Here is a 27,421-nt window from a genome sequence, read left to right as displayed (position 1 = left end):
TAATATATTGGGAGGTGATTCTACCTACTTTGTTCTGATTTCTTTGGTCCAGACAGGGCAAGTGACCTGCGTGTTAATTTACTTCGAGTTTTTTTTCTTTCTATTTGCCACTTTGATCTATGCATTTTTCATAAACAATCTGAATCTAATCCTCCTCCCATTTGTCATCTTAAGTGGTTTCATGACCCTGTAAGTTCCGTTTAGAGGGAGAGGCATGCATACTCACGGTCTGGGCAGAGAACAGAGTTCCTAAGGGCTGTGGCAAATTGCTTTCAATATCTCGTTTTTCTCTTTCAATCAGAGCCACTACAGCGCACCAGCTTTCAGTGCCTGAAAAGGCATGTCTTGGGTATGACCTAAAATTGTCATCTTTTAAAATCAGTCCCTTTATCACTCTGGGAGATGCATTCATGCTCCCTGTGTTTCAAACCTTTTTGGCTCATTTTGGAAATATTCTTGAGATATTCATATATTTGGAAACTATAGGCAAAGAGATGCATCTAGGAATGCCATTTTGTGGCAAAGTGCTGAAAGTGTACAATTGAGCTTCACATATAATATGAAGCGTTTTCTTGCCAAACACGATGCAAAACTAAAAGGTAGCAACAATAACAACGAGAGTGTACTTTGAGTGAAAATGTCATTTTGTGACCTACTTCCCTAACGGTGTTATAAACAGAGACATATCATGGGCAATTTAAACAATTAAAAATGGCCTCCGGCGATTGTTTTACTTTTACTGTTGAAAAGTGATATCCCATTGAAGTACTAAGTCATTTGAAAATGACTGCAAGAGAAATATAAGTGCCCTTGCCAAAGGGACTAAGTGGTCATAGTTAACACAGACAGAATGAACGCATGCTGACTTGAGAAGAATAAATAACATTGCTGAAATCAACCCCTCAGAAGGTAAACATCAGAACGACCCTTCAAAAACGACGTCAACAAAGTTTGTGTATCACGAGATAGGTAAGTTTGTCCTGAGAATAGTAAACCAAGATTGACATGATTCTTGTTTTTTTTATTCATGTGATGCAAATAATGAGCTTCACACAATTACCACAAACAACAAGCAACCAGGCAATAAATTAGATTCTCGTACAAAGAAGGCTGAACTCATAAAAATAACACCCACTGGTAATAGACAAGCATTAAAAAGTTTTTTTGTGACTGTAAATCTATAAAGTTTTGACATCTATAAAGTTCTTCCCACACACTGGTAAGTAGGCAGACTTTCACAAACATAGAATGACCAATTACATAAATCTCTCATCTGTAAATTTAGACCTGCTTTTCTTATAATGATTTAAGTTTCACACATAAACTATGAGACAGGGTTCAGCTGCCAGACAGTTGTTTTAATTAGCAAACAAAGCGATTTAACTCATCAGTTTTCAGGGACATGGAAAAAGTGACCCTTACATAAAGGGCCCTATTTTGACAAGGAAAGAAAGGCGCTAGTTTCGTTTCAACAAGATCCTAATACTCAGTGCTTGTAGTGGAATCAATTGAGATGCCTAATTCTGTGGTGTGTGTGTGCGTACGAACACAATTTCTTCTGTGTATTTAGGTAACGCTATGGAGTTACTCTGGCCTGTACCTGAATACCTGTGCTACACCAGCAGCAAAGGCCTCTGGGAGGGGGAGGAGCCACCCACACTGCATCCCCTATGAGATCACACGTAACAAATTGGCACTAATTTCAGGAAGATGGCCGCCTAGTCTCTGGCCCTGTATCGATTTCCCGCCTCCTTCTGCCTTCTGGACACATGCGGCCATCAGGGACAGAGTGGGAAGATGCTCACTGCTCACGTCTGATGAAGAGCAGGCAGCAGACGGACAGTACAGATGGGAGAGGCTTAGCTATAAATAGGGATGACATCTAGAAGCCGGATGGTTGACTGAAGAACAACACTGAGATCCCACCACCAGAAACGGAAAACCTTAAGGGGTCAAGTTGAATTAAATATGAATAAGGATACGTTATACATTTAAACAACCAACCATGCTATGTCAGGATGGTAATCCTGACATAGCATAAGGTACGTTTTCATTCTAGAGTATGAGGGAGTTCTTGCTACCTGTGACTGAGAAGTATTCTAGAGTATGAGGGAGTTCTTGATGGGAGTTCTTGAGTTCTTGATGACTATGAGTGCAGAGCTAATTCCACATTATTGTTACCTTCTGAGGGCGGCCTTTGTGACACTTGTAGTTTGCAATAGCTAATTTGAGATACACATACAGTATTTCATATTATTGGTTAGAGCAAACCATTTCTATTATTGTTTCTCAGCCCTGCCATCCTCTGCCTTTCCATATCTCTGCAGTGCATCTCACACTTACCTCTGTTTCTTCTGCCTATCAATGACAGTTTCCTATCTATACCACCTAGCTACCACCCAAAGAGACACAACAACGGGAATGAATCCATTCACCAACCACTGCCTGCTATTCTAGGCGTACCCCTAATTAAGCATCTAGCTTAATTAGACAATTTACCGGGTAATTAGTAGGCAATTAGCTGACATCTCTCTGATCTTTGCAGTACTGACTGCTTTGACAGCTAGGGCTCTGTGATATACGCTCTGGGTCCTCGCCAGCCTATGGCCATTTTCACTTATACTGCAGCTCAGTGGGGCGGAAATGGCACCTTGGTGCTTTGCCTGATTAAATATAATGTAACTGCAGGGGATACACATCTGTTTCATGGCCTGGAACATCCTTCCCATCCCATTTCACCGGCTCCACCGGGAACAGTTTTGACCACTGTTGACAGTCTGACAACGCCATCAAGAAATGCCAATGATCATCCAGCATAATTGTGCTGTAATGACAGGGGAGATGGGTAGACGAGGAAATGTAGAACGAAGCACTAGCACTTCCAAAATGGCCTTTTAGGTACGTTAATGTTTGGAGGAAACGTCTCAATCCTTACTCATGTGATCAAGTAGGTTGATTCATTGACCTGTCTATGCTGTGTGTGAGAGACTATACTATACTGAACAACAATTTTACTGCGTTACAGTTCATACAGTTGAAGTCGGAAGTTTACATACACCTTAGCCAAATACATTGAAACTCAGTTTTCACAATTCCTGACATTTAATCCTTGATAAAATTCCCTGTCTTAGGTCAGTTAGGATCACCACTTTATTTTAAGAATGTAAAATGTCAGAATAATAGTAGAGAGAATGATTTATTTCAGCTTTTATTTCTTTCATCACATTCCCAGTGGGTCAGAAGTTTAAATACACTCAATTGGTATTTGATAGCATTGCCTTTACATTGTTTAACTTGGGTCAAACGTTTTGGGTAGCCTTCCACAAGCTTCCCACAATAAGTTGGGTGAATTTTGGCCCATTCCTCCTGACAGAGCTGGTGTAACTGAGTCAGGTTTGTAGGCCTCCTTGCTAGCACATGCTTTTTCAGTTCTGCCCACACATTTTCTATAGGATTGAGGTCAGGGCTTTGTAATGGCCACTCCAATACCTTGACTTTGGAAGTATGCTTGGGGTAATTGTTCATTTGGAAGACCCACTTGCGACCAAGCTTCAACTTCCTGACTGATGTCTTGAGATGTTGCTTCAATATATCCACATAATTTTTCTCCCTCATGATGCCATCTATTTTGTGAAGTGCACCAGTCTCTCCTGCAGCAAAGCACCCCCACAACATGATGCTGCCACCCCCGTGATTCACGGTTGGGATGGTGTTCTTCGGCTTGCAAGCCTCCCCCTTTTTTCTCCAAACATAATGATGGTCATTATGGCCAAACAGTTCTATTTTTGTTTCATCAGACCAGAGGACATTTCTCCAAAAAGTACGATCTTTGTCCCCATGTGCAGTTGCAAACAGTAGTCTAGCTTTTTTTGGCGGTTTTGGAGCAGTGGCTTCTTCCTTGCTGAGCGGCCATTCAGGTTATGTCGATATAGGACTTGTTTTACTGTGGATATAGATAATTTTGTGCCTGTTTCCTCCAGCATTTTCACAAGGTCCTTTGCTGTTGTTCTGGGATTGATTTGCACTTTTTGCACCAAACTGCGTTAATCTCTATGAGACAGAACGTGTCTTCTTCCTGAGTGGTATGACGGCTGTGTGGTCCCATGGTGTTTATATTTGCGTATTATTGTTTGTACAGATGAGCGTGGTATCTTCAGCCATTTGGAAATTGCTCCCAAGGATGAACCAGACTTGTGAAGGTCTACAAAAAAAATTCTGAGGTATTTGCTGATTTCTTTTGATTTTCCCAATGAGTCAATGAGGTTGAAGGTAGGTCTTGAAATACATCCACAGGTACACCTCCAATTGACTCAAATTATGTAAATGAAGCTTCTAAAGCCATGACATAATTTTCTGGAATTTTCCAAGCTGTTTAAAGGCTCAGTCAATTTAGTGTATGTAAATGTCTGTCCCATTGGAATTGTGATACAGTGAATTATAAATGACATAATCTGTCTTGTAAACAATTGTTGTAAAAATGACTTGTGTCATGCACAAAGTAGATGTCCTAACCGACTTGCCAAAACTATAGTTTGTTAACAAGAAATGTGAGGGGGGGTTGAAAAACGAGTTTTAATGACTCCAACCTAAGTGTATGTAAACTTCCGACTTCAACTGTATAAGTAAATCAGTTAATTTAAATAAATTCATTAGGCCCTAAGCTATGGATTTCACATGACTGGGCAGGGGCACAGCCATGGGTGGGCCTGTGAGGGCATAGGCCCACCCACTTTGGAGCCGTGCCCAGCCAATCAGAATAAGTTTTTCCCCACAAAAGCGCTTTTTTAAAGACAGAAATACTCCTAAATTTCATCAGCTGTCCCAGTGGCTGGTCTCAGATGATCCTGCAGGTGAATGCTGATTGGGAGGTCCTGAGCTAGAATGGTTACACGTGGTCTGCTGTTGTGAGTCCGGTTGGACGTACTGCCAAATTCTCTAAAATCACGTTGGAGGTCGGCTTTTGATAGATTTTTTGAAAATTAACATTCAATTCTCTGGCAACAGCTTGGGTGGACATTCCTGCAGTCAGCATGCCAATTGCACGTGCCCTCAAAACTTGAAACATCTGTATCATTTTGTTGTGTGACAAAACTTCACATTTTAGAGTGACCATGCCACATCTGTCAGGTGGATAGATTATCTTGGCAAAGGAGAAATGCTCACCAAGAGGGATGGAAACAAATTTGTGCAGAAAATTTGAGAGAAATAAGCTTTTGTGCGCACGGAACATTTATGGGATCCTTTATTTCAGCACATGAAACATGGGACCAGCACTTGTTGCATTTATATTTTTGTTCAGTATATATGATCATGTGTGCAGTCTGAGGTCAATCCATGTTCTAAAGAAACATATCCACCTTTACTATTGCAATCATTCAGTTCGATTTGATAAATCGCAAGGGGAGAGAACCTTGGATAGGTTTGTGTGTCTGGTGAGTGTGGTGTTGCATGAACTCCAGTCAATGACCCGCACATGAAACAAAATCAAACCTAATTCATTATCTCTCTTTTTTTTTTAAACCTGTCGATGAAAGCCGCTCATGACTCCAGTTCAGTTTGATTAGTGAGACCTCCTGGATGGGAGCCAAGGCAGCCCTTAAGTTTGTATTATATTTATCTAACCTTTATTTAACTAGGCAAGGCAGTTAAGAACAAATTCTTATTCATAATGACGGCCTACCAAAAGGCAAAAGGCCTCCTGCGGGGACTGGGGCTGGGATTAAAAATAGAATAGAAATATAGGACAAAACACACGTCACGACAAGAGAGACACCACAACGCTACATAAAGAGAGACTAAGACAACAACATAGCATGGCAGCAACACATGACAACAACATGGTAGCAGCACAAAACATGGTACAAACATTATTGGGCACAGACAACAGCACAAAGGGAAAGAAGATAGAGACGACAATACACTTTGAATGAAGAGATGGAGATAAAACTGTTAATTTTGACTGTTTTTTTTGCAGCTCATTCCAGTCGTTAGCTGCAGCGAACTGAAAAGAGGAGCGACCCAGGGAATGTTTGTGCTTTGGAGACCTTTAACAGAATGTGACTGGCAGAACGGGTGTTGTATGTGGAGGAGGAGGGCTGCAGTAGGTATCTCAGATAGGGGGGAGTGAGGCATAAGAGGGTTTCATAAATAAGCATCAATCAGTGGGTCTTGCGACAGGTATACAGAGATGACCAGTTTACAGAGGAGTATAGAGTGCAGTGATGTGTCCTATATGGAGCATTGGTGGCAAATCTGATGGCCAAATAGTAAAGAACATCTGGCCGCTCGCGAGCATCCTTACCTGACGATCTATAAATTACGTCTCCGTAATCTAGCATGGGTAGGATGGTCATCTGAATCAGGGTTAGTTTGGCAGCATGGGTGAAAGAGTAGCAATTACGATAGAGGAAACCAAGTCCAGATTTAACCTTAGCCTGCAGGTTTGATATGTGCTGAGAGAAGGACAGTGTACCGTCTAGCCATACTCCCAAGTACTTGTATGAGGTGACTACCTCAAGCTCTAAACCCTCAGAGGCAGTAATCACACTGGTGTGGAGAGGGGCATTCTTCTTACCAAACCACATGACCTTTGTTTTGGAGGTGTTCAGAACAAGGTTAAGGGCAGAGAAAGCTTGTTGGAGACTAAGAAGACTTTGTTATAGAGCGTTTAACACAAAATCCTGGGAGGGGCCAGCTGAGTATAAGACTGCATCATCTGCATATAAATGGATAAGAGAGCTTCCTACTGCCTGAGCTATGTTGTTGATGTAAATTAAGAAGCGCGTGGGGCCTAGGATCAAGCCTTGTGGTACTCCCTTGGCGACAGGCAGTGTCTGAAACAGCAGATTTTCTGACTTTATACACTGCGCTCGTTGAGAGAAGTAGTTAGCAAACCAGGCCAAAAACCCCTCAGAGACACCAATACTCATTAGCCGGGCCCACAAGAATGGAATGGTCTACTGTATCAAAAGCTTTGGCCAAGTCAAAAAAATAGCAGCACAACATTGCTTAGAATCAAGGGCAATGGTGACATGATTTAGGACATTTAAGGTTGCAGTGACACATCCATAACCTGGGAAACCAGATTGCATACCAGAGAGAATACTATAGACATCAAGAAAGCCATGTATGGATTTGAGCTGTGAACCCACATTTTCAATTGATACATGTTAGGTAATAAGCTACTAGTGTTAACGTGCAGAAAACCCAGGCTTTTACAAGAGCAGAAATCAGTGAAGAACATATCAGATCACAAGTCCGAATTGGTGCTAGCAACAGTAAATGGGCCAGGCTGTACTTGCACATTTCCAGATATCATAAGCAGTAATACAATCAGGGCACGGCAGAGGACAGGGAGAGCTCTGCAGTGTTGATTTATCACATTTAAATGACATTTGAAGGGCAACAAGATGATATTGTACAGCAATTTCATCAGGTAACATGAATACAAAGCCAGTGAGAGGTGGTTAGAATACAATGGGAGGCCAAGAGCCCATGTAAGCAATAGAGAGTCAGAGTCCCGAGTGTGGGAACAAACATAGTCTGTCCCACGGTTGGGTAAACAAGCAAGTTTACCCAACTCTCCCTCCTTGGGAGACGTAAGTCACACACACACACACACACACACACACACACACACACACACACACACACACACACACACACACACGCACACGCACACGCACACGCACACACACCAGTTAGAGAGGCTAATTGAGCCGTAAGGGTTCAAACCTCTTCAGATCCATGTGCTCCAGCTTCACAAGACGCAGTGAATCTACCTGGGATCGTCTCATCACATCAGTGGAGGATAGAACCGTGACCCCTTCAACAGCAGCCCAAGCTGCTTGACTGTCATGTCACTCAGTGATGAGATGTGGTTGAGACAGGGTTTACCAACAGGTTTACCAGGACTCTGGTCTGATCCCTATGCCCTTGATTTACATCCCACGGTAGAAGCAATCCTCGCCAGAAGGGAAAAAAAACATTTACATATGCAATGTAGTTCATTAATTATAATGAATGGAAGTGCCGCCTGCAAGTTTAAGCGAGTGGGCTTCCGTTGTATCGCGCCATACGGCAATTAGCTATTCCGCACACGCACACCGTGTTAGGATATTTCCATATCCACTGTGACAATCAGGCCATGCGCCCTGAATGCTATCGACGCGGAGCGGCTGGGGTGTTGCGATCGGGGGGGGGGGGGGGAGAACAGGATATTAAAAAGAAGTCCCTCATGTTTAGGGTATAATGATGGAACAGAGGAGCACTGTTGACACAGTACTTTCTTTATCCTTCTCAGGGAGAGAGACAGGAGAGGCTCAGTGCAATAGTTTGACATACAAAGCACACAATAGAGTGCAATATGATTTCTGTTTACAGAGATATGAGCTGGGGCCGAGCTGCTGCACTGCTGGTAAGCAGGAGCTATTGGGGAATAGTAAGGCACATGGCACTGACATTGACCAGTATGAAGAGCAAAAGAGCGGAGCGAGTGAAAAATATAACACAACGCTACTGTACACATTCCAAATCAAATCCAATTTTTATTTCGAGAGCACATTTCTTACAGGGGCTGTATTTCAAAGTGCTTGACAAATAAAATGAGTCATTGAGAGGGAGGAAGTGAGGTTAAAAATATGGATTTTGGCCAAAGGCTAACTTGCAGAGTCCAAGGTGTTTTAATGTATTTGTCCTGAAAATACATCTACAGGTTCCATGTGAGTAGGGTGTTTTTCAATGCTCAAGGACATGTACAGGTTAGTGAAGTAGTAAAGCCTGCACAGCAGGATCTGTACAGCACATGCCTTGGAATGTGGACTCAACTTTAGAACACTTTCAGGGTGAAGGAAAATGCCTGAAAAACATTGATACTCGTTGAACTATCCCTCTAAGTAGTGTTTAAATGGATAAACAGGCATGATGTTTAGAGGCAGGCTAGTTGCAACTGTAATAATCACTTTGGATAAAAAAATCCCAAAAATTGAAAATAGAAATAAATCCAATGTCTATTGAATTACTCTTAGTAGTTGGACCATCATCCAGGAGTGTGCTTCTTGAAAAACTGTCACTCTTAGCACTATAGATTCAAGTCCTTATTTATTATTTTTCAGGCAGAAACCAATTTCTTAATTGAATTTGAAAGCTTGGTGAGACTTCCAACAATTAGTCATAATAGATTTTTTTTTAACCGTTCGGAAAAAGCATGGCACCTTTTGGCCTAACCAAATACTCTAACAAATTCTCAACCGTCTGGTAACAGATTTCCACTCAATTTCACACGAGATAATAATTTCTTCACCACAGTCGGGGGAAAAAAAACCTTAATGTGGGGCTGCACCTGATGCACTACCCTAATTGTTGCTATAGCGATGCCTTACACAACTCCGAACAAGCGCTCCTTGTTTGGTCTCTCTTTTTTTCAGCAAATGTCCATTTCTAACTTCACTAATAAAGAGCTGCCAGCGAGAACAGAGCAAACAGATGTTACTGATTAATTTCCCCATCACTAGAATTAGAAAGTAAATTAAACCAAAAGATTTTCTGCTGGAGCTCAATAAGCAACTAATGGCTTTCGCTCTCTCTCTCTCTCTCTCTCTCTCTCTCTCTCTCTCTCTCTCTCTTCTTTCTCTTTTTTTCACTCTCCTGTCAAGAGCAAATGTTACATTGCTAACAAGGCAGATGCATCTTGTTCTAATGGGAGCGTGTTGGTTTAGCTGGAGTGTCTGCCACCTGACGGGAGCTCATTACCGGGGAGCGTGTTTGCGTGTGAGGAGCGCTTTACTGCATTCCTTTATGAGTTATTAGGGCTTTATTAATGCATACGCCTGTGGATGGAGGCTGCTTTTATGTGCTACCGTTCTGACTTATCGAAGCCTTGGCCAAGGTTAGACAGGCTCAAAGACAAGGCACAGAGACACGCAACGGTCTGTTCATAACGCTTAGATGCTCAACACTGCTGTAACACTGTGAAACATTTGCATGCACGCTTATGTCAAAAACGTCAGCGTTGCCAAAAACGTCAGTGTCGCTCCTGGATTTGTCGCTAGAAGTCGCTAGATGACGTTTTGCCGTTGCTGCGATGACGTCACGACACCAATTTGCCTTGCTGTGGCACAACTGCGGTCCCCCGATGTAGCGTTTTCGCTGCACACCACCTCTCCTTGTGCTTCCATGCCTGCATGTGCGCCTTTGCTGCAACTTCTGTTGCACAGACAGCTTCTGCTTGCTGCAGAATTGCGTGGGGAAAGTTTCTAAATGCTATCAAAACCATAGAAATCATCTGTTCCAAAACTCCCCAAAGGCAACCTGAAAAGTAGCTGGGTTTGTCGCTAGTCTCTTTTACCAATAAGAGTCGCTGGAGGGGTCTGAAAACTTGGTAAATATAGCGACAATGTCGCTAAATTGGCAACACTGCACACACACACACACACACACACACACACACACACACACACACACACACACACACACACACACACACACACACACACACACACACACACACACACACACAACCATTAACAGCATACTTCTAATGTGCATGTGTGCATCTCTCTCTCTCGGTCTCTGTTTGTCTGTACCTTGTCCAGTCCAAAAGTCTTGGTGAGAGCGAAGCCCCAACCCTGTTGGAAAGCCCTGCGGATCATGGCCGTGCTGGTGGTGGGGGGAGCACTGGCCAGGCCAAAGGGGTTCGGGAAGGTGATGCCACACATCTCTACACTGATGTCCACCATGTCGATGGCACAGTTGAACAGAGGCAGAGCGGGGGTGCTGTCCACTGTCTGGCTGTGGAGGGACTGTAGGGAACAGAAGCAGAATTGCAACAGGTTTTTAGGAAGGCATAATTGTTGTAGTCATCATCATTATTGTCTGTGCGGTATTCATTAGGCACCAAATAGGGTAAACACAGACAAACAGGGAGGGACTAGCTGGACATGTCCAACAAGAAATGTTTCCATTCTAAAACGTTTTGTTACGGTGTGCAGTAATGAATACGACCCATGTATAATAGCCCATTCAACTCTGCAGCTGGTCATAGTTGTCCCACCCACCTGGAGGTACTTGTGGATGTGCCAGGAAGCCTGCTTTCCGTCATTGACAGACTCCACTGTGGTGTTGGCCAGGCCTGCGATGTCTCCGCCAGCAAACACCCAGGGCTCACTGCTCTGCATGGTCTCAGGGTCTAGGTCTGGAGTGCCCCAGCGGTTCAGCTTGATGGGAGCCATGGCATCCTGGACTGTTTAGAATGAGACATAACAGACATGGTTAATATGACATTATTACAATAGAAAGAAGTCCCCAAAGTTCAGGGGTCAGCACATAGCAGCAGGAAGATGTTTGGGGGTTGGGGTGCTGCGACGATGGTGGGAGAGGGATGTTTCTCGCCGTGCTGCGGATGGCCGTATCAGTTTGCTAATACAGGAGTAGTAAAGGCCCAGTGCACCACTTTTGTGAAAAACTTTTTTTTATTCTTCTTTTTTTCAGGGAGTGCTGCAGCACCTTGAGCACCCCTAGTTCCTGGGTCAGCAGGTAGTGTTATGTTTGTAAAGAAGCAGAATAATGAATGTGTTTACTGTATAAGACATCACAGGGGGGATATTTGATATACTGTAACTTATTCTTTATTGATACTGATACCTCTTGTTGTCCCTCCTGGTACTGCATTTGGACTGACAGTTCAATGATCATTGTAAGTGGAGGGTCCATCACACAAGCACCCCCCCCCCCTTTACTGTAGGAAGGCTGTGGAGTGTGACATGTCAGAGACTCCTGAGATCTTCTCCTTAAATAACATCACTTCTTCCACAGACCTCCACTCTATCTCTCTGGAGATAACTCCACTGACAGATGCTGATTGCTGAGCTCCATTAGTGAGAAGAATCCATGCTGTCATATAGGCCTCTGCCAGGCAAGACTACACACACACGCACACACAAGCACGCACACACGCACACACACACACACACACACACACACACACACACACACACACACACACACACACACACACACACACACACACACACACACACGTAGACAGACAGACAGACAGACAGACAGACAGACAGACAGACAGACAGACAGACAGACAGACAGACAGACAGACAGACAGACAGACAGACAGACAGACAGACAGACAGACAGACAGACAGACAGACAGACAGACAGACAGACAGACAGACAGGCAGGCAGACAGACAGACAGACAGACAGACAGACAGACAGACAGACAGACAGACTGACTGACTGACTGACTGACTGCCTCCTCTGTGAGCTGGTGATTCATACTGTACATCTACTAGCTAGGTAAGTATATAGTGGTATTTATCAATTAATCGACTATCTGCCACTATCTAATCTGCTATCAGCATTTATTAGTCCTCTACTTTACTGTACAATGACTGAGTTGAAACTCACTGTATCGGATATTTTTGATGACAGATAGTGATACCGAGACACTGGTCAAGGCACCTTCCTGTAGGCTATGTAGCCAACTATACAGTATACGACATACAGTGAGCTCCAAATGTGTTGGGACAGTGATCATTTTTGTTGTTGTTTTGGCTCTGTACTCCAGAACCTTTGATTTGAAATTATTCAATCCATATGAGGTTAAATTGGAGACTATCAGCTTTAGTTTGAGGGTATTTTTATCCATATCGGGTGAACCGTTTAGATATTACAGCAGTTTTTGTGTATATTTTAGTGAACCAAAAGTATAGGGACGAATTCACTTATATGTGTATTAAAGTAGTCAAAAGTTTAGTATTTGGTCCCATATTCATAGCACCCAATGATTACATCAAGCTTGTGACTATACACAAACACACAAATATCATACCTCCCCCAACATTGCTAACCTCCCCTGTTATTGAAATGGTGAGAGGTTAGCATGTCTTGGGGGTATGATATTTGTGTGTATGTAACTTTCTCACTCATCATTATTCACGATTCATTCAGGAATATCCATAATCATGGTAGCATGTGTTTACAATAAAAGGGACTCCAAAATGACACTACATGATTTACCATAAATTTATATTGTGCACAAAATGATCTGAAACACAACCAAAACAAACAGCAAATGCATCCAACAAGTTTGTATGAATATGGGACCAAATACAAACATTTTCACTACTTTAATACACATAGGTGAATTTGGCCCAATACATTTGGTCCCCTAAAATGGGGGGAATATATACAAAACTGCTGTAATATCTAAACGGTTCACCCGATATGGATGAAAATACCCTCAAATTAATGTTGACAGTCTGCACTTCAACCTCATAGTCATTGTATCATTTCAAATCCAAAGTGCTGGACTACAGAGAAAAAACAACAACAACAACAATTGTCACTGTCCCAACACTTTTGGAGCTCACATTGTACATTATGCAAAATACATGACATTCAACAACGATTCATCTATGCAAGTATTAATAGAGTATGTGAGTGTCACATATTAGTGGTCTAAACCATTCTAAAAGCTGCCTCCTGTTTAGGCTAATATTTGGTTGTACATAGACTAGGTTCAATCACCCAAAAGGTCTGGATGATCTCAACAACATACACAATAATCAACACGATCCTCTCATTTCCAGCTTATGGGTTGTAAACCAGCCCTGCTCCCTCTGTGGGTGATTCGTACCACACACCCTGCTGAAATCTACAATCTGCATCAGTACAGAAAAGTGGAGCCACAGAGAGGTCAGAGATCTCAAACTCAATTCCTGAAAGGGCTGGTGTTTGTTTTTGTTCTAGCCCAGCACTAACACATCTGATTCAGCTAATAAAGGTTTTTAGTGAGGACAAATTCTTTGTTTATTAGCTAGATGAAGCGTGTTAGTGCTTGGTTATAACAAAAACACGTACACTCACTGGCTCTCCAGAAATTACATTTGACACCTCTGAATGCTCTATTTCTCTATAGATTGGTGTGAAAGAAATCCCATACAGAGTTTCCAGATACGTGACAGGCCACCATACAGGCAAAGGGAAGTATGGAGAATGGATTCTGGGGAGAGCGATGAGTGCCCTGTCCCAGCAGGCTGTCTGCTGGGGCACTAACACTGTAGCTAATCTCTTACAAGACCTTGGCTGCCACAGATGACAGAGATCGCTTAATGCGAGATCAGTGTGGATTTGGATGAAATGCCTGGCACGTTCTTGTATGGTACGTTTAGTGTAGAGGTGTTCGGCGACTGAGAAATCTTGATTTGACCACACCTAAAGTGGAGCTGTATTTCAACGTAATGTATTGTCATATATTTTAATGTAACGCATATTTAGGGTCTGATCATTAACATTCTGCCAGTACTCTGCCAGTTATGTAGGTATTCTGTTTTATCAGGTCAATCCTTCATCAGTCACTTCTAAGGGTACTTTAATGAAGGGGGCATGTTTGAACATTCCCCTTCTGTCAGACCTGATTCGCCTTCTATCAGACGTTACTTTGAGGGTCAGTCAGCATGGAGCCGAAGGCGCTGATGATATAATCGGCTTTGAGCCGGACGATCTGGTCCTCGTCCTCCAGCCAATCGCCGCGCTCCGTCTGCTCGGTTCGGCAGAACTGCAGGCCGGCCACTCGGCCGTTCTTCATGATGACCTCACGGGGGAACAGGAAGGGAAGAAACTCACACTTCTCCTCCTTGGCCAGCTCCATCTGAGGAAATTGAGAATTGTTATTATAATTTTTATATTGTCCTAAGTTCCCAACTTCACAGCCTGCAGAACTTTCAAGGATGACATGTGTTTTGAAACATGACAAAAGACGTTTAGATGTGATGTTGATGCCACATTTAATGCGGTTTAATATATCCCTTAGTCTAAGGGCCCGGGGCTGGGATTCTACTAAGCAAATATTTGGAAATGTTTTAACATGGCAATACCAAGGATCATTTAGCTTTTTGAATTTACAGACCCCTGTAGCCACATAAAAAAATACAGCACTTACTATATAATTCTGTAGTAAACTATACTGTAGTTTGCCTCGATCGAGTAAGCGCTTACTATAGAATTCAGTTTTTTTTCTATACGCCACACTTTTCATATAGAGGTCATATTAGTTGGTCGCTCAAACCGTTTGAACGCTACACACAAGTTGGCACATCGGCAGTACTGACTTCAGACAAGTCCGTTGAGTCTGTGAAGCTTGTGGGGGGGATCACAGAGCAAAATGAAGAACAGCATAATGTTTGTGAAAGTCTCGTCTATCCATAGAGGGGTATTCATTTGTAGGCCAAACGGTATGAACGATAGACGTTTCTATGAGATTTTGGGGATGTCTCCTGGTCTGACAAACACCGCTGTAGGTTCTGCCACTTTTCTTCACAGATGCAGAAGGCCGACAAATTGACTCAGCCCATGCCAGAAAACAGATATCTCTGAAACACTGATTTTCATGGGGATTTGTTTTATTATGCTAATTACATTTCTGCACGGGGGTGGACAACAACTGGAGGGGTAAGGTCAAAACCTCTGAATCGCTGAATCTGTTGATAACCCAAAACAAAGACAGACTTTATTTACAGGCTATTTATGTTCATCCAGAGCCAATTTTCACATCTTTCCCCCAGCTATGGCTTTCTTTGAATTCATGATCAAACTTGAGGAATTCCGCAGAGCAGCTTAAAACCAGTCAACGACACAGGTCTAATTACTGTGTCTGTCCACAGCGGGTGCACAGTAGGGGGACAGACAGGCTGCTATAATGGCCATCGTTCCCCCCTGCTGCTGTTAAGCAAATGAGTTCAAAATCCTGGGCTCACGCAGTATAGTCACCTCACTGCCACCCCTGGTATAAAAACCTTGGCCGCAAAAAAATAGTTTAACGGACAAAAACAGAGGTTGATGTCTCTGTTCTATAATAATGGATGTTACGTATGTTTGAGGCCTATACAGCTATGTGAGTGCCTTCGGAAAGTATTCACACCCCTACAAATTAAAAACACATCTGAAATGTCTTGAGTCAAGTATTCAAGCCTTTTGTTATGGCAAGCTGAAATATGTTCAAGAGTAAAAATGTCACATCAGTTGCATGGATTTCAAACAGATTCAACCACAAAGACCAGGGAGGTTTTCCAATTGATACCCATCTACCACCTATTGGTAGATGGGTAAAAAGAAAATAGCATTGAATATTATATGGTGAAGTTAATGGCACTTTGGATGGTGTATCAACACACACAGTCAATACAAAGATACAGGTGTCCTTCGTTGCCGGAGAGGAAGGAAACCGCTCAGGGATTTCACCATGAGGCCAATGGTGACTTTAAAACAGATTTTAATGGCTCTGATTGGAGAAAATCGTGGATGAATCAACAACATTGTAGTTACTCCACAATACTAACCTAATTGACAGAGTGAAAAGAAGGAAGCTTGTATCGAATACAAAATATTATACAACATGCATCCTGTTTGCAACAAGGCACTAAATTAGTACTGCAAAAATTGTGGCAACGCAATGAACTTTTTGTCATGAACACAAAGTTATGTTTGGGGTAAATCAAATACAACACATTACTGAGTACCACATTCCAAATTTTCAAGCACAATGTTGGCTGCATCATGTTATGGGTTTGCTTGTAATCGTTAAGGACTGGGGAGTTTTTCAGGATAAAAAAGAAATGTAATGGAACTACACAGGCTTAGAGGAAAACCTGGTTCAGTCTGCTTTCCACCAGTCACTGGGAGATGAGTTTCCCTTTCAGCAGGACAATAACCTAGAACACAAGGCCAAATCTACACAAGTTGCTTACCAAGAAGACAGTGAATGTTCCTGAGTTACAGTTTTGACTTAAATCTGCTTTAAAATCTATGTCAAGACCTGAAAATGTTTGCCTGGTAATAATCAACAGCCAACTTGACACAGCCTGAAGAATTTTGAAAAGAATACTGGGCAGATGTTGCACAATCCAGGTGTGGAAAGCGCTTAGGCCCCGATTCCTTTTTTTTAATGAGCTTTTCTCAATAACTATTCTGACTTTGAACTTAACCATGAGAATAGCATGCTATTCACCCACTATTCGTTAGAGGTGGAGTTCGAATAAATGAAGGCGTGGCAGAGGTCTGTCTACAGATACGTCGTATTCTGACCTTGACTTAAGGTCAGAGGGAACCATAAATAAGCTGGCGCGAACCAGTCAGTTCCAAGTGGAAAACGCATCTTTCTTTTTTCCCCGCCAGACATAACAACATTCTCCATGCACTGCAATTTATAAATTAATAAGAGCTATTGATAAGAGCTAGGTAAATTAATAATCTGTATGGAGAAGGGGATTGTAAATACACATAGCAATTGTTTTAGATCATTTTTCTTTAAGATCCCTGGAGACAAACTGAAAATCACATCAACAATGGCATGAATTGTGGCCCCCTTTTCCAATGGGAAACCGCATGAGAAAATCTGTTGGCCGGCAAGTGGGAGAGTTTTCAGCGGTTTAATTATATTTATTCAGAGCCCGAAAGGTAGCCACAACTGCAGAGCCCATTATGGGACTGAATAAGATAAGTCTGACTACCAAATACTGAGAAGTGAGTAGGAGAAGTGTGCCTAGGAAAGGCATAAATTCCTAAGTCATTATGATGTATTGTGTGTCGACGGGTGATGGGGAAAAAAATCCATTGAATCCATTTTGAATTCAGGCTGTAACACAACAAAATGTGTATTAAGTCAAGAGATATAAATACTTTCTGAAGGCACTGTATGTACCATATGTTTGAATCTCACTTTAAATGACCTAACTTTCTTAGTATCATTATTTTTATTACGTTCTTTCTGTTTCCATGGTATCAAGGCTACTGACGTCACAACCGGCTTTGATTGGGAGTCCCATAAGGGCAGCTCGCAATTGGCCCATCGTCGTCCGGGTTAGGGTTTGGCCGGGGTAGGCCGTCATTGTAAATAAGAATTTGTTCTTAACTGACTTGCCTAGTTAAATAAATGTTAAATAAATAAGAAAATGTTTAAAGTGATTGTTCAGAACGATAAGTCTTAAAAAATATATATATTATTGTTTTGTGGGAAAATTCCAGTCTCATAATCCACTCAAGTAGTTTTTTTCTTTTTCTTTCAAATAAACAAGTAAGACATTTTTTACAATATTTGTATTACTTTTTCAGACTTTTTCCCAGATAAGACAGAGGACAATGTGAATGGCCATGAGCTAATATAAAGGGAAGACTAGACTAAAGCCACCATAAGCTTCCTCTCACTATACAACAATCAGAAATAGTTTTGTGAGTAAGTGAGCGTGGTCAGGTTCTAGGTGTATGCTTTTAGGGACACGTTCTAACTTGAGACCGGTATGTATAACTCTACTGCATAATTCATGCGCTCAAATCAAAGGAAGAGTTTGGGCTAAAATAAATCTCAAGTTATAATGCTGCCCAGGGCCCGTTTTCAAAATGCATCTCAGAGTAGGTGGTCACAATCAATACTGTGGTCAAAGGAGCATGGGTCAGAAACAACTAAACAACTAAAGCCAGGGTCTGAGAAGCTCTAGCTTCGTATCCACCTCTTCGGGGACGGCACGGATGTTCGTGAAGCCCTTCCTGAAGACCACAAAGACCCGGCGGGCACCGCAGCGCAGGGCAGAGGTGGCACAGTCGAACGCCGTATCACCGGCACCTAAGACAATGACCACGCCACGGAGCTCGGGCAGTTGAGACTTACAGCTGCACATGCCTGAGGGAGAGAGAGTGGGGGAGGACGAGGGAGAGAAAACAGAGAGAGAGAGAGAGAGACAAAGACCGTGATGGACAGAGGGAGGTTGGAGAGAGGAAAGAGAGAGCAATAAAACCAGGTAGCTCTTTTACCCTGCTCTTACGTTTCCAAACGCCAAACATGTTTTCATATCAGTAGTACTGATATGCGTTTGCTGTCTGAACATGTATTATTCCTGAACTGACTGCGCCATTTTTGATTGTCAGACAGGCATCTGATTTCATTTATTTTAGTCTCTAAGTACACACCTGCGGTACACAATGACAAGAGTACCTAATTCTGTGTGACTATGGAAGTCACTTTCTTGATCATTTCCTTTAAGACGTACCGGCTTTACTGGCCTTGGCCACCAGTGGCAGGAAGTCCTTGGATGTGTAGAATCCCTGGTCCACTGTCAGCCCCTGGAAGATCTTATCCTTGTTTGCCTGGGGCAGACCTGTTCCAAACCAAAACCATCACCAAGAATGAGCTAGTTAACATAGCAGACATATCCATCCATCCCTGTAACCCAACCATTTCCAACGTTCAGTCATTGTTGATGACCTTTCCCACCATTAATACTGAACTCCTGGAGTAAATGATACAACATTGGATTTTAACAGATCACGACAATGTAGCGAGGAAAAAACATTTGTCAATATTGTACTGAATCTATGTGTTCAATATGACTTTCATAAGCCCCTTTTATTATGAGATGAGGACAGTAATAGTCAAACTCGTGTTCATAAAACCCACCATTTGAATCAATAAATTATTCCAGTGAGAGAAGTCGACCAGCAAATCAGAATTACAAACTAATAATCTCTTGGTTAATCATTTTCATGATGTAGGGTTATAATCGTTGTAAAATATACAGTGGGATTCTCTAGTACCTTGTGATTGAGCCAATAACGGCCCACTTATGAACTGGAGCAATAACTAGGGAATACTGTTATCCTATAGTCCTCAAACGACATAGCTATGATATACTCTGAATGTCCAAAACATGACGAACACCTTCCAAATACTGAGTTGTCGCCAATGCTTCACACAGTTGTGTCAAGTTGGCTGGATGTCCTTTGGGTGGTGGGCTATTCTTGATACACATGGGAAATTGTTGAGTGTGAAAAACCCAGCAGTGTTGCAGTTCTTGACACTCTCAAAACCGGTGTGCCTGGCACCTGCTACCATACCCCGTTCAAAGGCACTTCAATCTTTTGTTTTGCTCATTCACCCTCCGAATGGCACGCATACACAATCCATGTCTTCATTTTCTCAAGGCTTTTTCCTCCAAAAATTTAAAGTCTCCTTCTCCTTCATCTACACGGATTGAAGTGGATTTAACAAGTGACATGAAGGATCATCACTTTCACCTGGATTCCTCTGGTCAGTCTGTCATGAAAAGAGCACCTGTTCTTAATGTTTTGTACACTCAGTGTTCATTGTACTCTATGTAGGGTTGGTGGGGGGGGGGGGGGGGGGGTGCTCCACAAATACCATGGAATACTCATTACTGCTCTGTCATTACATTTCAGACAGAGTGCATTCTCGGCAGTTGCCATGTTCAATCGTCAGTGCACAGTGTAAATGATTGCAAAAAAGGGAATGGTATTTTTACTTGACTGCTAGAATACATTACCTCTAAGACGTTTATAATCAAAGACATGTTCAATCAAATTTTGTCCAATTTTCCCTTTTAATATATATATATATTTTTTTTTTTTTTTTTTTTTTTTACATACAATATGAATAGCTTATAGATAAAAAGGTGTTGTGTTAATTGTATTGACTGTGCCAATTACTGGTTGATGAATAGTGATGAACGGTGATTGATGGGCTGTGAGTGATATAGTACATCAATGCTTGAAGGTCAATCTGGATGATTACCTCAGAAACCAGAGTCACTTGGTACCGCTGACCGCATGTGTGTGCTGTCATTTACAATGTCAAAGGTCACTAAGAACCAATCCGATCTCTTTATGTACATATTCTTGTTCAATTTATTTCTTCAAATCAAATAGGAAGACTGGATAACCATGGCAGGTACATTTTCGATTGCGATGGTATATTTCTGTGAGTGTTTTTTGGATGTTATCTATCAATGCTGCAAATGTTTCCTTTCCTTCATCCGCTATTCATTACTTGACAAACCTTTCTCTAATACATAAACAATCCAATAAAGTATTTCTGAAACTACAAAGGATGACGTTTGTCCTTCAGACAAATAACTGTATACGAAGCAAACTGGATTTTAGTCGTGTCTGTTGCTGCAAAGGCAATTTCCTGACAAAGAACTCAATTACCCCCTGGGTAACTCTGAATGCTTTAACACACATACGGTATATCACTTATCAAACAGAGACGACAGTGTCCGTAACAACATCTGTCCAAGTGATATTTCTTCACCTTCTTTGGTATAGCACCATCTTCAAGGAACCTGGTAACACTTTTTCTACGAGCAGCTCGTTAGACGATGTTACCAACACAAGCGTTAGTGTATAAAACAAGCTCGGGAGGACAGGAAGTGGAACTCTAAGAGTGTTACATGTCTATATACTTTTCAATAAAAGAACAGTAATTAAAATACATAACCGTGTCTATTATGTAGACTACCTACCTACTGTACTAGAGAACATAACACAATGTGCCACTGCTAACTGTGCTTAGGACAGAGAGATCCTCCAGCAGAGTAACAGCATGTTCACCCTCCTCTGTGGCAACACTGACAGATGCTCCATGCTCACTCAGTTGGTTTTATACACCAGGGTGTCCATTTGCATTCTGTGCCAAGATAAATAAAATGAAAAAAAGAAGAAAAATGCTAAGAAGGGAATGACAAAGTGGACTTTCACAATAACACCACTGCCGGTGACATCTACTTCATGAGTAATGCCATCTCATTTTTCAGGTGTGTGCATCCCATTTGACTGGGGAAAGGTGCTTTGGCTCCGGAGTCGGGCGGAGAGATTCTGAAGTGAAGGGAGGTAATGCCTCTGAGGGTCATACATCATCGCCTTTCAAGTGGCTTCTCGCTCGCTCTGAATATCTCCCTCTCTCTTTGTCTCTTGTCTCTCAGTGCTTGGCTCTGCTTGGCCAGCCCTCGTTTATCACGAACTATCGCCCACTGTGGCTTTGGCTGACGGTGGGGAAACAGCAAAGAGAGTAGTGATACTACTGTAACGTTACTGTCATTTCTCTGTAGTTCTGTCAGGTCAGGTACCCATGAGTATTGGGCGAGTCACTGGCCTTGTGTGAACAGCTACTATGTACTGTATGTTTTGTTACACTAAAAAACAACTCATTTTATGCTATGGGCTATGTTTAGTAAGGCTATACGGTAAGCATACCGTCTGTTCATAACCATATTTGGACTATTTTTGTGGCGCACAGTAACAACAATATTTGTCAAAAACAGCAGCCCCTCCATACCTGCTCGAAACCTGTTCGATGGACTTTATTTATTTATTTGTTACACCAAAGGCTCTTTTTCTTAATTTGATGTCCTTAATGCACCTCTTTCATGCTATTTCCAGCCACAGCACATCAGTGTACTTCCTTTGAACCTCACTGTTGAGAAGAGCTCCCATCAAAAGCTTGTTTTTATGGGAAATGACATTGGTTCGTACAAAGTAATATTGTGTGCATTGCAGAATTTGTAGTCTATACAATCTGCCTGGCTTTATGCCTTTGAAGCAAGCCATTTTGGAAAAAGCACCATCTGAGAAAGGATCTTGAGCTTTGAACAATTGGAACAAGAGAGCGACTCACACAAAGATTCCACTGCTATAACCACCACCAGGACCATCAGCAACACAACAGCAGTGGTAGGTAAACCACTGCACGTGTTAGCCAGCGCACTTAACTGCCAGAGAAATAACCCTTTGCTCTTCAACCTGCTCTAACATTCTGAACAGTGGGAAACATTTGCATGTCAATCTCAGCAGGGGTTTTGACATTTAGAATAAAAAACAGAACTGGTAAAATTTCACAGAAACAAGACTCTTTCATTTTCTTTCTGAATTCCAATTTCTTCACGTTCTGCTATGAGAGAAGAAAAAAGAGAAATCCCTGAATAGTTGAAAGGTAACTCCATGCTCTAATTACCAAGCCACGCACCAAAAGGTTCCAAACATAATAAATACTATGCAGCCTCTTTTCATTACAATAAAGGAAAGGCACACACACCACATAGCTAGGCCTCCCACCAGGGTTATTTGAATTTCCTAAAATCAAATCAATATAGGCATGGCAGAGTGTATTCTCTTATATCTCTAAATATAGAATTTCATTTGAAACCAAATTACTTCCGTCTAGCATCTCCCTTCACTTGTGTGAGTAAGAACAAGGTATTTCATGAGATAAGGAGCCATACTGTTAACTATGGTCACCAGACTGTGCAGAGGAAGAGAAGGAAAGTGACAGCGGCAACAGGAGACTATATAGAAGTGAGAATGAATCCCCTTGTTATACTGTCTTGTTACGAGAATGAGGGAGACAAAAAAGAAAGGAGAGAAAAACTAATGAGGCAGATAACAGAGGTGTGGACTCGAGTCACATAACTTGGGACTCGAGTCACATGACTTGGGACTCGAGTCACATGACTTGGACTCAAGTTACAAATGTAATGACTTGAGACTCGACTTGATAGAAAATAAAATGACTTGAGACTTGACTTGGGCTTGAAGCCTCAATATACTGGACTCAACTATGACTTGAAATGGATGACTTGAAAGGATCTAGCCAGGTTTTACAACGCAGTCTCTGTGGATTACTCTCCACGCAGCCATAGACAGTAGCCTAGACAGTAGCCACACCATCGCACCTGAAAAAAAATATATATATATTTTGTGAGGAAGACAGGGGCTATCCAGTTGGCAATGAGAACTCCTGTAGGCAAGCGGCCCTCCAAAGTGATAGCGCGTGGTGCAGGTTTTACATCCGTCTTCTGCAACCTCCACAGCAAATCAGGGCCGTAGCCAGGGTGTAAGTCCCATTTCAATACATTTGAAGAAAGTACAAGCTAATTTACTGCATTTCTATACAATTTCAAAAAATCTAAAATGCTATTTGGAGAACAGCAAAAAAATGACCCCAACCATTATCAAAATGGTTGCTGTCGTTTCATCACCTCAGTTCATCCACAAACACACAGCCTATGAGCTATACAATTAGCCGCTACACATTATTACCTCACGTTAACTCATTAAACACTATAATTTAATACATAGAGATGGTTCTGTTCGTAGAAAAACGATTTAAATAACAAAAGGTAAACAAATATCTTTGCTTAACAGAACTTTTTGTTGTTGCAGTTGTACAGCTAAATTCATGCAATTCTACACATTTTGCCATGGGGTGGGGAAAAAAATTGTGTTCTCTCTTAGAGTTCCACTTCCTGTCATACACAGCTTGTTTTATATTCTAACGTTTGTGGTGGTAACACTGTCTATTGAGTGAGAGTGACAAAAAAAAAATCTATGGGGGGACCCCTGGATGTTAGGGCCCCTGGGCTCGTGCCCTGCGTGTCTGGTCGGTATTTGGCCATGATTACTGCGTTTAGATAACTAGACTAACTAGACTAACTAGACTAATAACAATCAAAAGAAAATACGGACATGGGCTAACTGAGTGACTCAGTGAGTCACATATACATAACAAGAGGAAAACGGTTGATGCACAACTCAATTTTGAAATGGCACATTGTGTATTCTACTATTCTAACTTTCAACAATTGAGACCCTGACTGAGTTCCTAACATTACCAGACCTCAGTGTCCTCACATGCGGCTTTGGCTGTAATGTCAAGCTACATTTAAGCAGCGATTGCACGTGTTTGCGCGGGTGGTCGCCAGCTTTGCACCACTCCTTTTTAGGGGTCGCAGGTCAAAAGGTTTGAGAACCACTGAGCTAGCGAACATATTGCTGATTTGCTGTACAGCTATAGAACCGAGTGCAGCACAAACATCCAATCGTAGAGAGAGAACTGCCATGACTAAACATGCAGCTCCAAAAAATTGTTTGGTGATCAAGAATATTTACTGTTTACCTTGTAAGCTCACCAGCAATGTGGCATCACGCCACAATTACTAGTGTTGGCCTACCGGTCTGTTGGTATGAAACTGGTTCAAATGTATAATTGACTTATGAAGCATGCATTTGAAATTTGTTGTTAAAATGTATTATCACATAATTAAAATATGTTGTCGACAAAATAATGTAAAGGGCAGTCTGGCAGCCTCAATAAATAGACAAAGATTTGTAGTTGAACAAGTTATTGCATGTATAGATTATTATTATTTATTTTTTTTACTTGACTTCAACTTGACTTGTTCTTAGAATGCACGACTTGGACTTGACTTGTTCTTAGAATGCACGACTTGGACTTGACTTGTTCTTAGAATGCACGACTTGGACTTGACTTGTTCTTAGAATGCACGACTTGGACTTGACTTGTTCTTAGAATGCACGATTTGGACTTGACTTGCACTTAGAATGCACGACTTGGACTCGAGATCTGACCCATTCTACTTGGGAACCCATTGTACTTGGGAACCCAATCTACTTGGGAACCCATTCTACTTGGAATCAACTTGAGACTTGGACCTTGTTTGTGACTTGAATAATAGGGACATGGTCTGGCAGATAAATATATGAAGTAGACAAAGACAGAAAGATAGAGCACCACAACTGTGGGTTTCACTACAGCATTCATTGCTACAGTAAGTACTGTGCAGTAAGTAGCTCTGTCTCACTTTAGTCCCATTGAACACCAAATGGAACAGACAGAAATGTCAGTCTGGTGAAATGGGAAAGGTAGTGTTAAGAGGATAACTCCCTCTCTCTCAGACAGACCCTTCATCGTGATTGCAGAGGGGCACCGTGGCACAGTGCGTGACTTATGTAGCTGGCATACTGGAGATTTTAAGAGCCTCCGGTGCCATCAGTGTATTATCAAGTCAATCAACCTCCTGTACATATATAGTACCTTCAGGACGTATTCACACCCCTTGACATTTTCCACATTTTGTTTAGTTACAGCCTGAATTTAAAATGAACAAACATTTAAAGTGGATTTATGTATTTCGAGAAAAAAAATCAATTTCATGAAAACTGAAAAGCTGAAATGTCAATAAGTATTCAAACCCTTTGTATGGCAAGCCTAAATAATTTCAGGAGTAAACATTTACGGTATGTCACAAATAAGTTGCATGGACTCACTCTGTGCGCAATATTAGTGTTTAACATGATTTTTGAATGACTACCTCATCTCTGTACCCCACAAAAACAATTGTATGTAAGGTCCCTCAGTCGACCAGTGGATTTCAAACACAGAATCAACCACAAAGACCAGGGAGGTTTTCCAATGCCTCACAAAGGACACCTATTGGTAGATGGGTAAAAATAGAAACAATGAACATTGAATATCCCTTTGAGCATGGTGGAGTTATTGATTACACTTTTGATGGTGTATCATTACACCTAGTCACTACAAAGTGATGGTGTCCTTCCTAACTCATTTGCCGGAGAGGAAGGAAAACGCTCATGGTTTCGTCATGTCCAATGGTGACTTTAAAACAGCAACCACAGCTAACAGCAACCACAGCTAACAGCAACCACAGCTAACAGCAACCACAGCTAATGAAGTCACTGAAACCCTTAACAAAGAGATACAGTCTGTTTTGGAATGGGTGGCCCGTAATAAACTGGTCCTGAACATCTCTAAAACTAAGAGCATTGTATTTGGTACAAATCATTCCCTAAATTCTAGACCTCAGCTGAATCTAGTAATGAATGGTGTAGCTGTTGAACACGTTGAGGAGACTAAATTGCTCATTTGATTTGATTTATTAGGATCCCCATTAGCCGACGCCAATGGGGACAGCTAGTCTTACTGGGGTCCGACATATAATGAAAAAGACATGACAGACAGAAGACTTTTCAATTTACATACATTAACCAGATTATAAACTGTCATGGTCAAAACATAGGTTCAATGGTTGTAAAGATGGGGAGGTCTGTCCGTAATAAAGAGATGCTCTGTTTTGTTGACACCCCACTCCACAAAGCAAGTGCTGCAGGCTCTAGTTGTATCTTATCTGGATTATTGTCCAGTCATATGGTCAAGTCCTGCAGGCTCTAGTTTTATCTTATCTGGATTATTGTCCAGTCATATGGTCAAATCCTGCAGGCTCTAGTTTAATCCTATCTGGATTATTGTCCAGTCATATGGTCAAGTCCTGCAGGCTCTAGTTTTATCTTATCTGGATTATTGTCCAGTCATATGGTCAAATCCTGCAGGCTCTAGTTTAATCCTATCTGGATTATTGTCCAGTCATATGGTCAAGTGCTGCAAAGAAAGACCTAGTTAAGCCGCAGCTGGCCCAGAACAAAGCGGCATCTTCATTGTAATCAGAGGGCTAATTCTAATTCTATGCATGCAAGTCTCTCTTGGCTAAGAGTTTCGGAAAGACTGGGTGGCTGGTTGGAAATTCCAAATAGTTTGCATAGTCAACTTACACACAGCACGGACACACACACTTACCCCACCAGACAGGCCACCAGTGGTCTTTTCTCAGTCCCCAGGTCCAGAACAAATTCAAGTAAATGTACAGTATTATACAGAGCCATGAGAACATAGAACTCCCTTCCATCTTACATAGTGCAAGTGAACAGCAAACCTGCTTTCAAAAAACAAATAAATCAACACCGCACGGCAC

At 41.8% G+C, this 27,421-nt stretch overlaps 1 protein-coding gene across 1 annotated transcript in view; it reads right to left on the bottom strand.

The window, feature by feature from the left end:
• Positions 1–27,421, bottom strand: part of dpydb (dihydropyrimidine dehydrogenase b) — a 121,420-nt gene that overhangs the window by 42,744 nt on the left and 51,255 nt on the right. The window contains exons 9-13 of the mRNA XM_020467257.1: positions 19,055–19,162; positions 18,518–18,687; positions 14,454–14,664; positions 11,055–11,239; positions 10,584–10,799 (exon numbers count right to left, since the gene is read on the bottom strand). Coding sequence (XP_020322846.1) covers positions 10,584–10,799; positions 11,055–11,239; positions 14,454–14,664; positions 18,518–18,687; positions 19,055–19,162 — 890 coding nt within the window. The remainder of the gene's footprint in view (positions 1–10,583; positions 10,800–11,054; positions 11,240–14,453; positions 14,665–18,517; positions 18,688–19,054; positions 19,163–27,421) is intronic.

Source organism: Oncorhynchus kisutch, linkage group LG30 (assembly GCF_002021735.2).
Source record: "Oncorhynchus kisutch isolate 150728-3 linkage group LG30, Okis_V2, whole genome shotgun sequence".
Classification (NCBI taxonomy): domain Eukaryota; kingdom Metazoa; phylum Chordata; class Actinopteri; order Salmoniformes; family Salmonidae; genus Oncorhynchus; species Oncorhynchus kisutch.
This window is presented reverse-complemented; position numbering and strand designations above follow the sequence as displayed.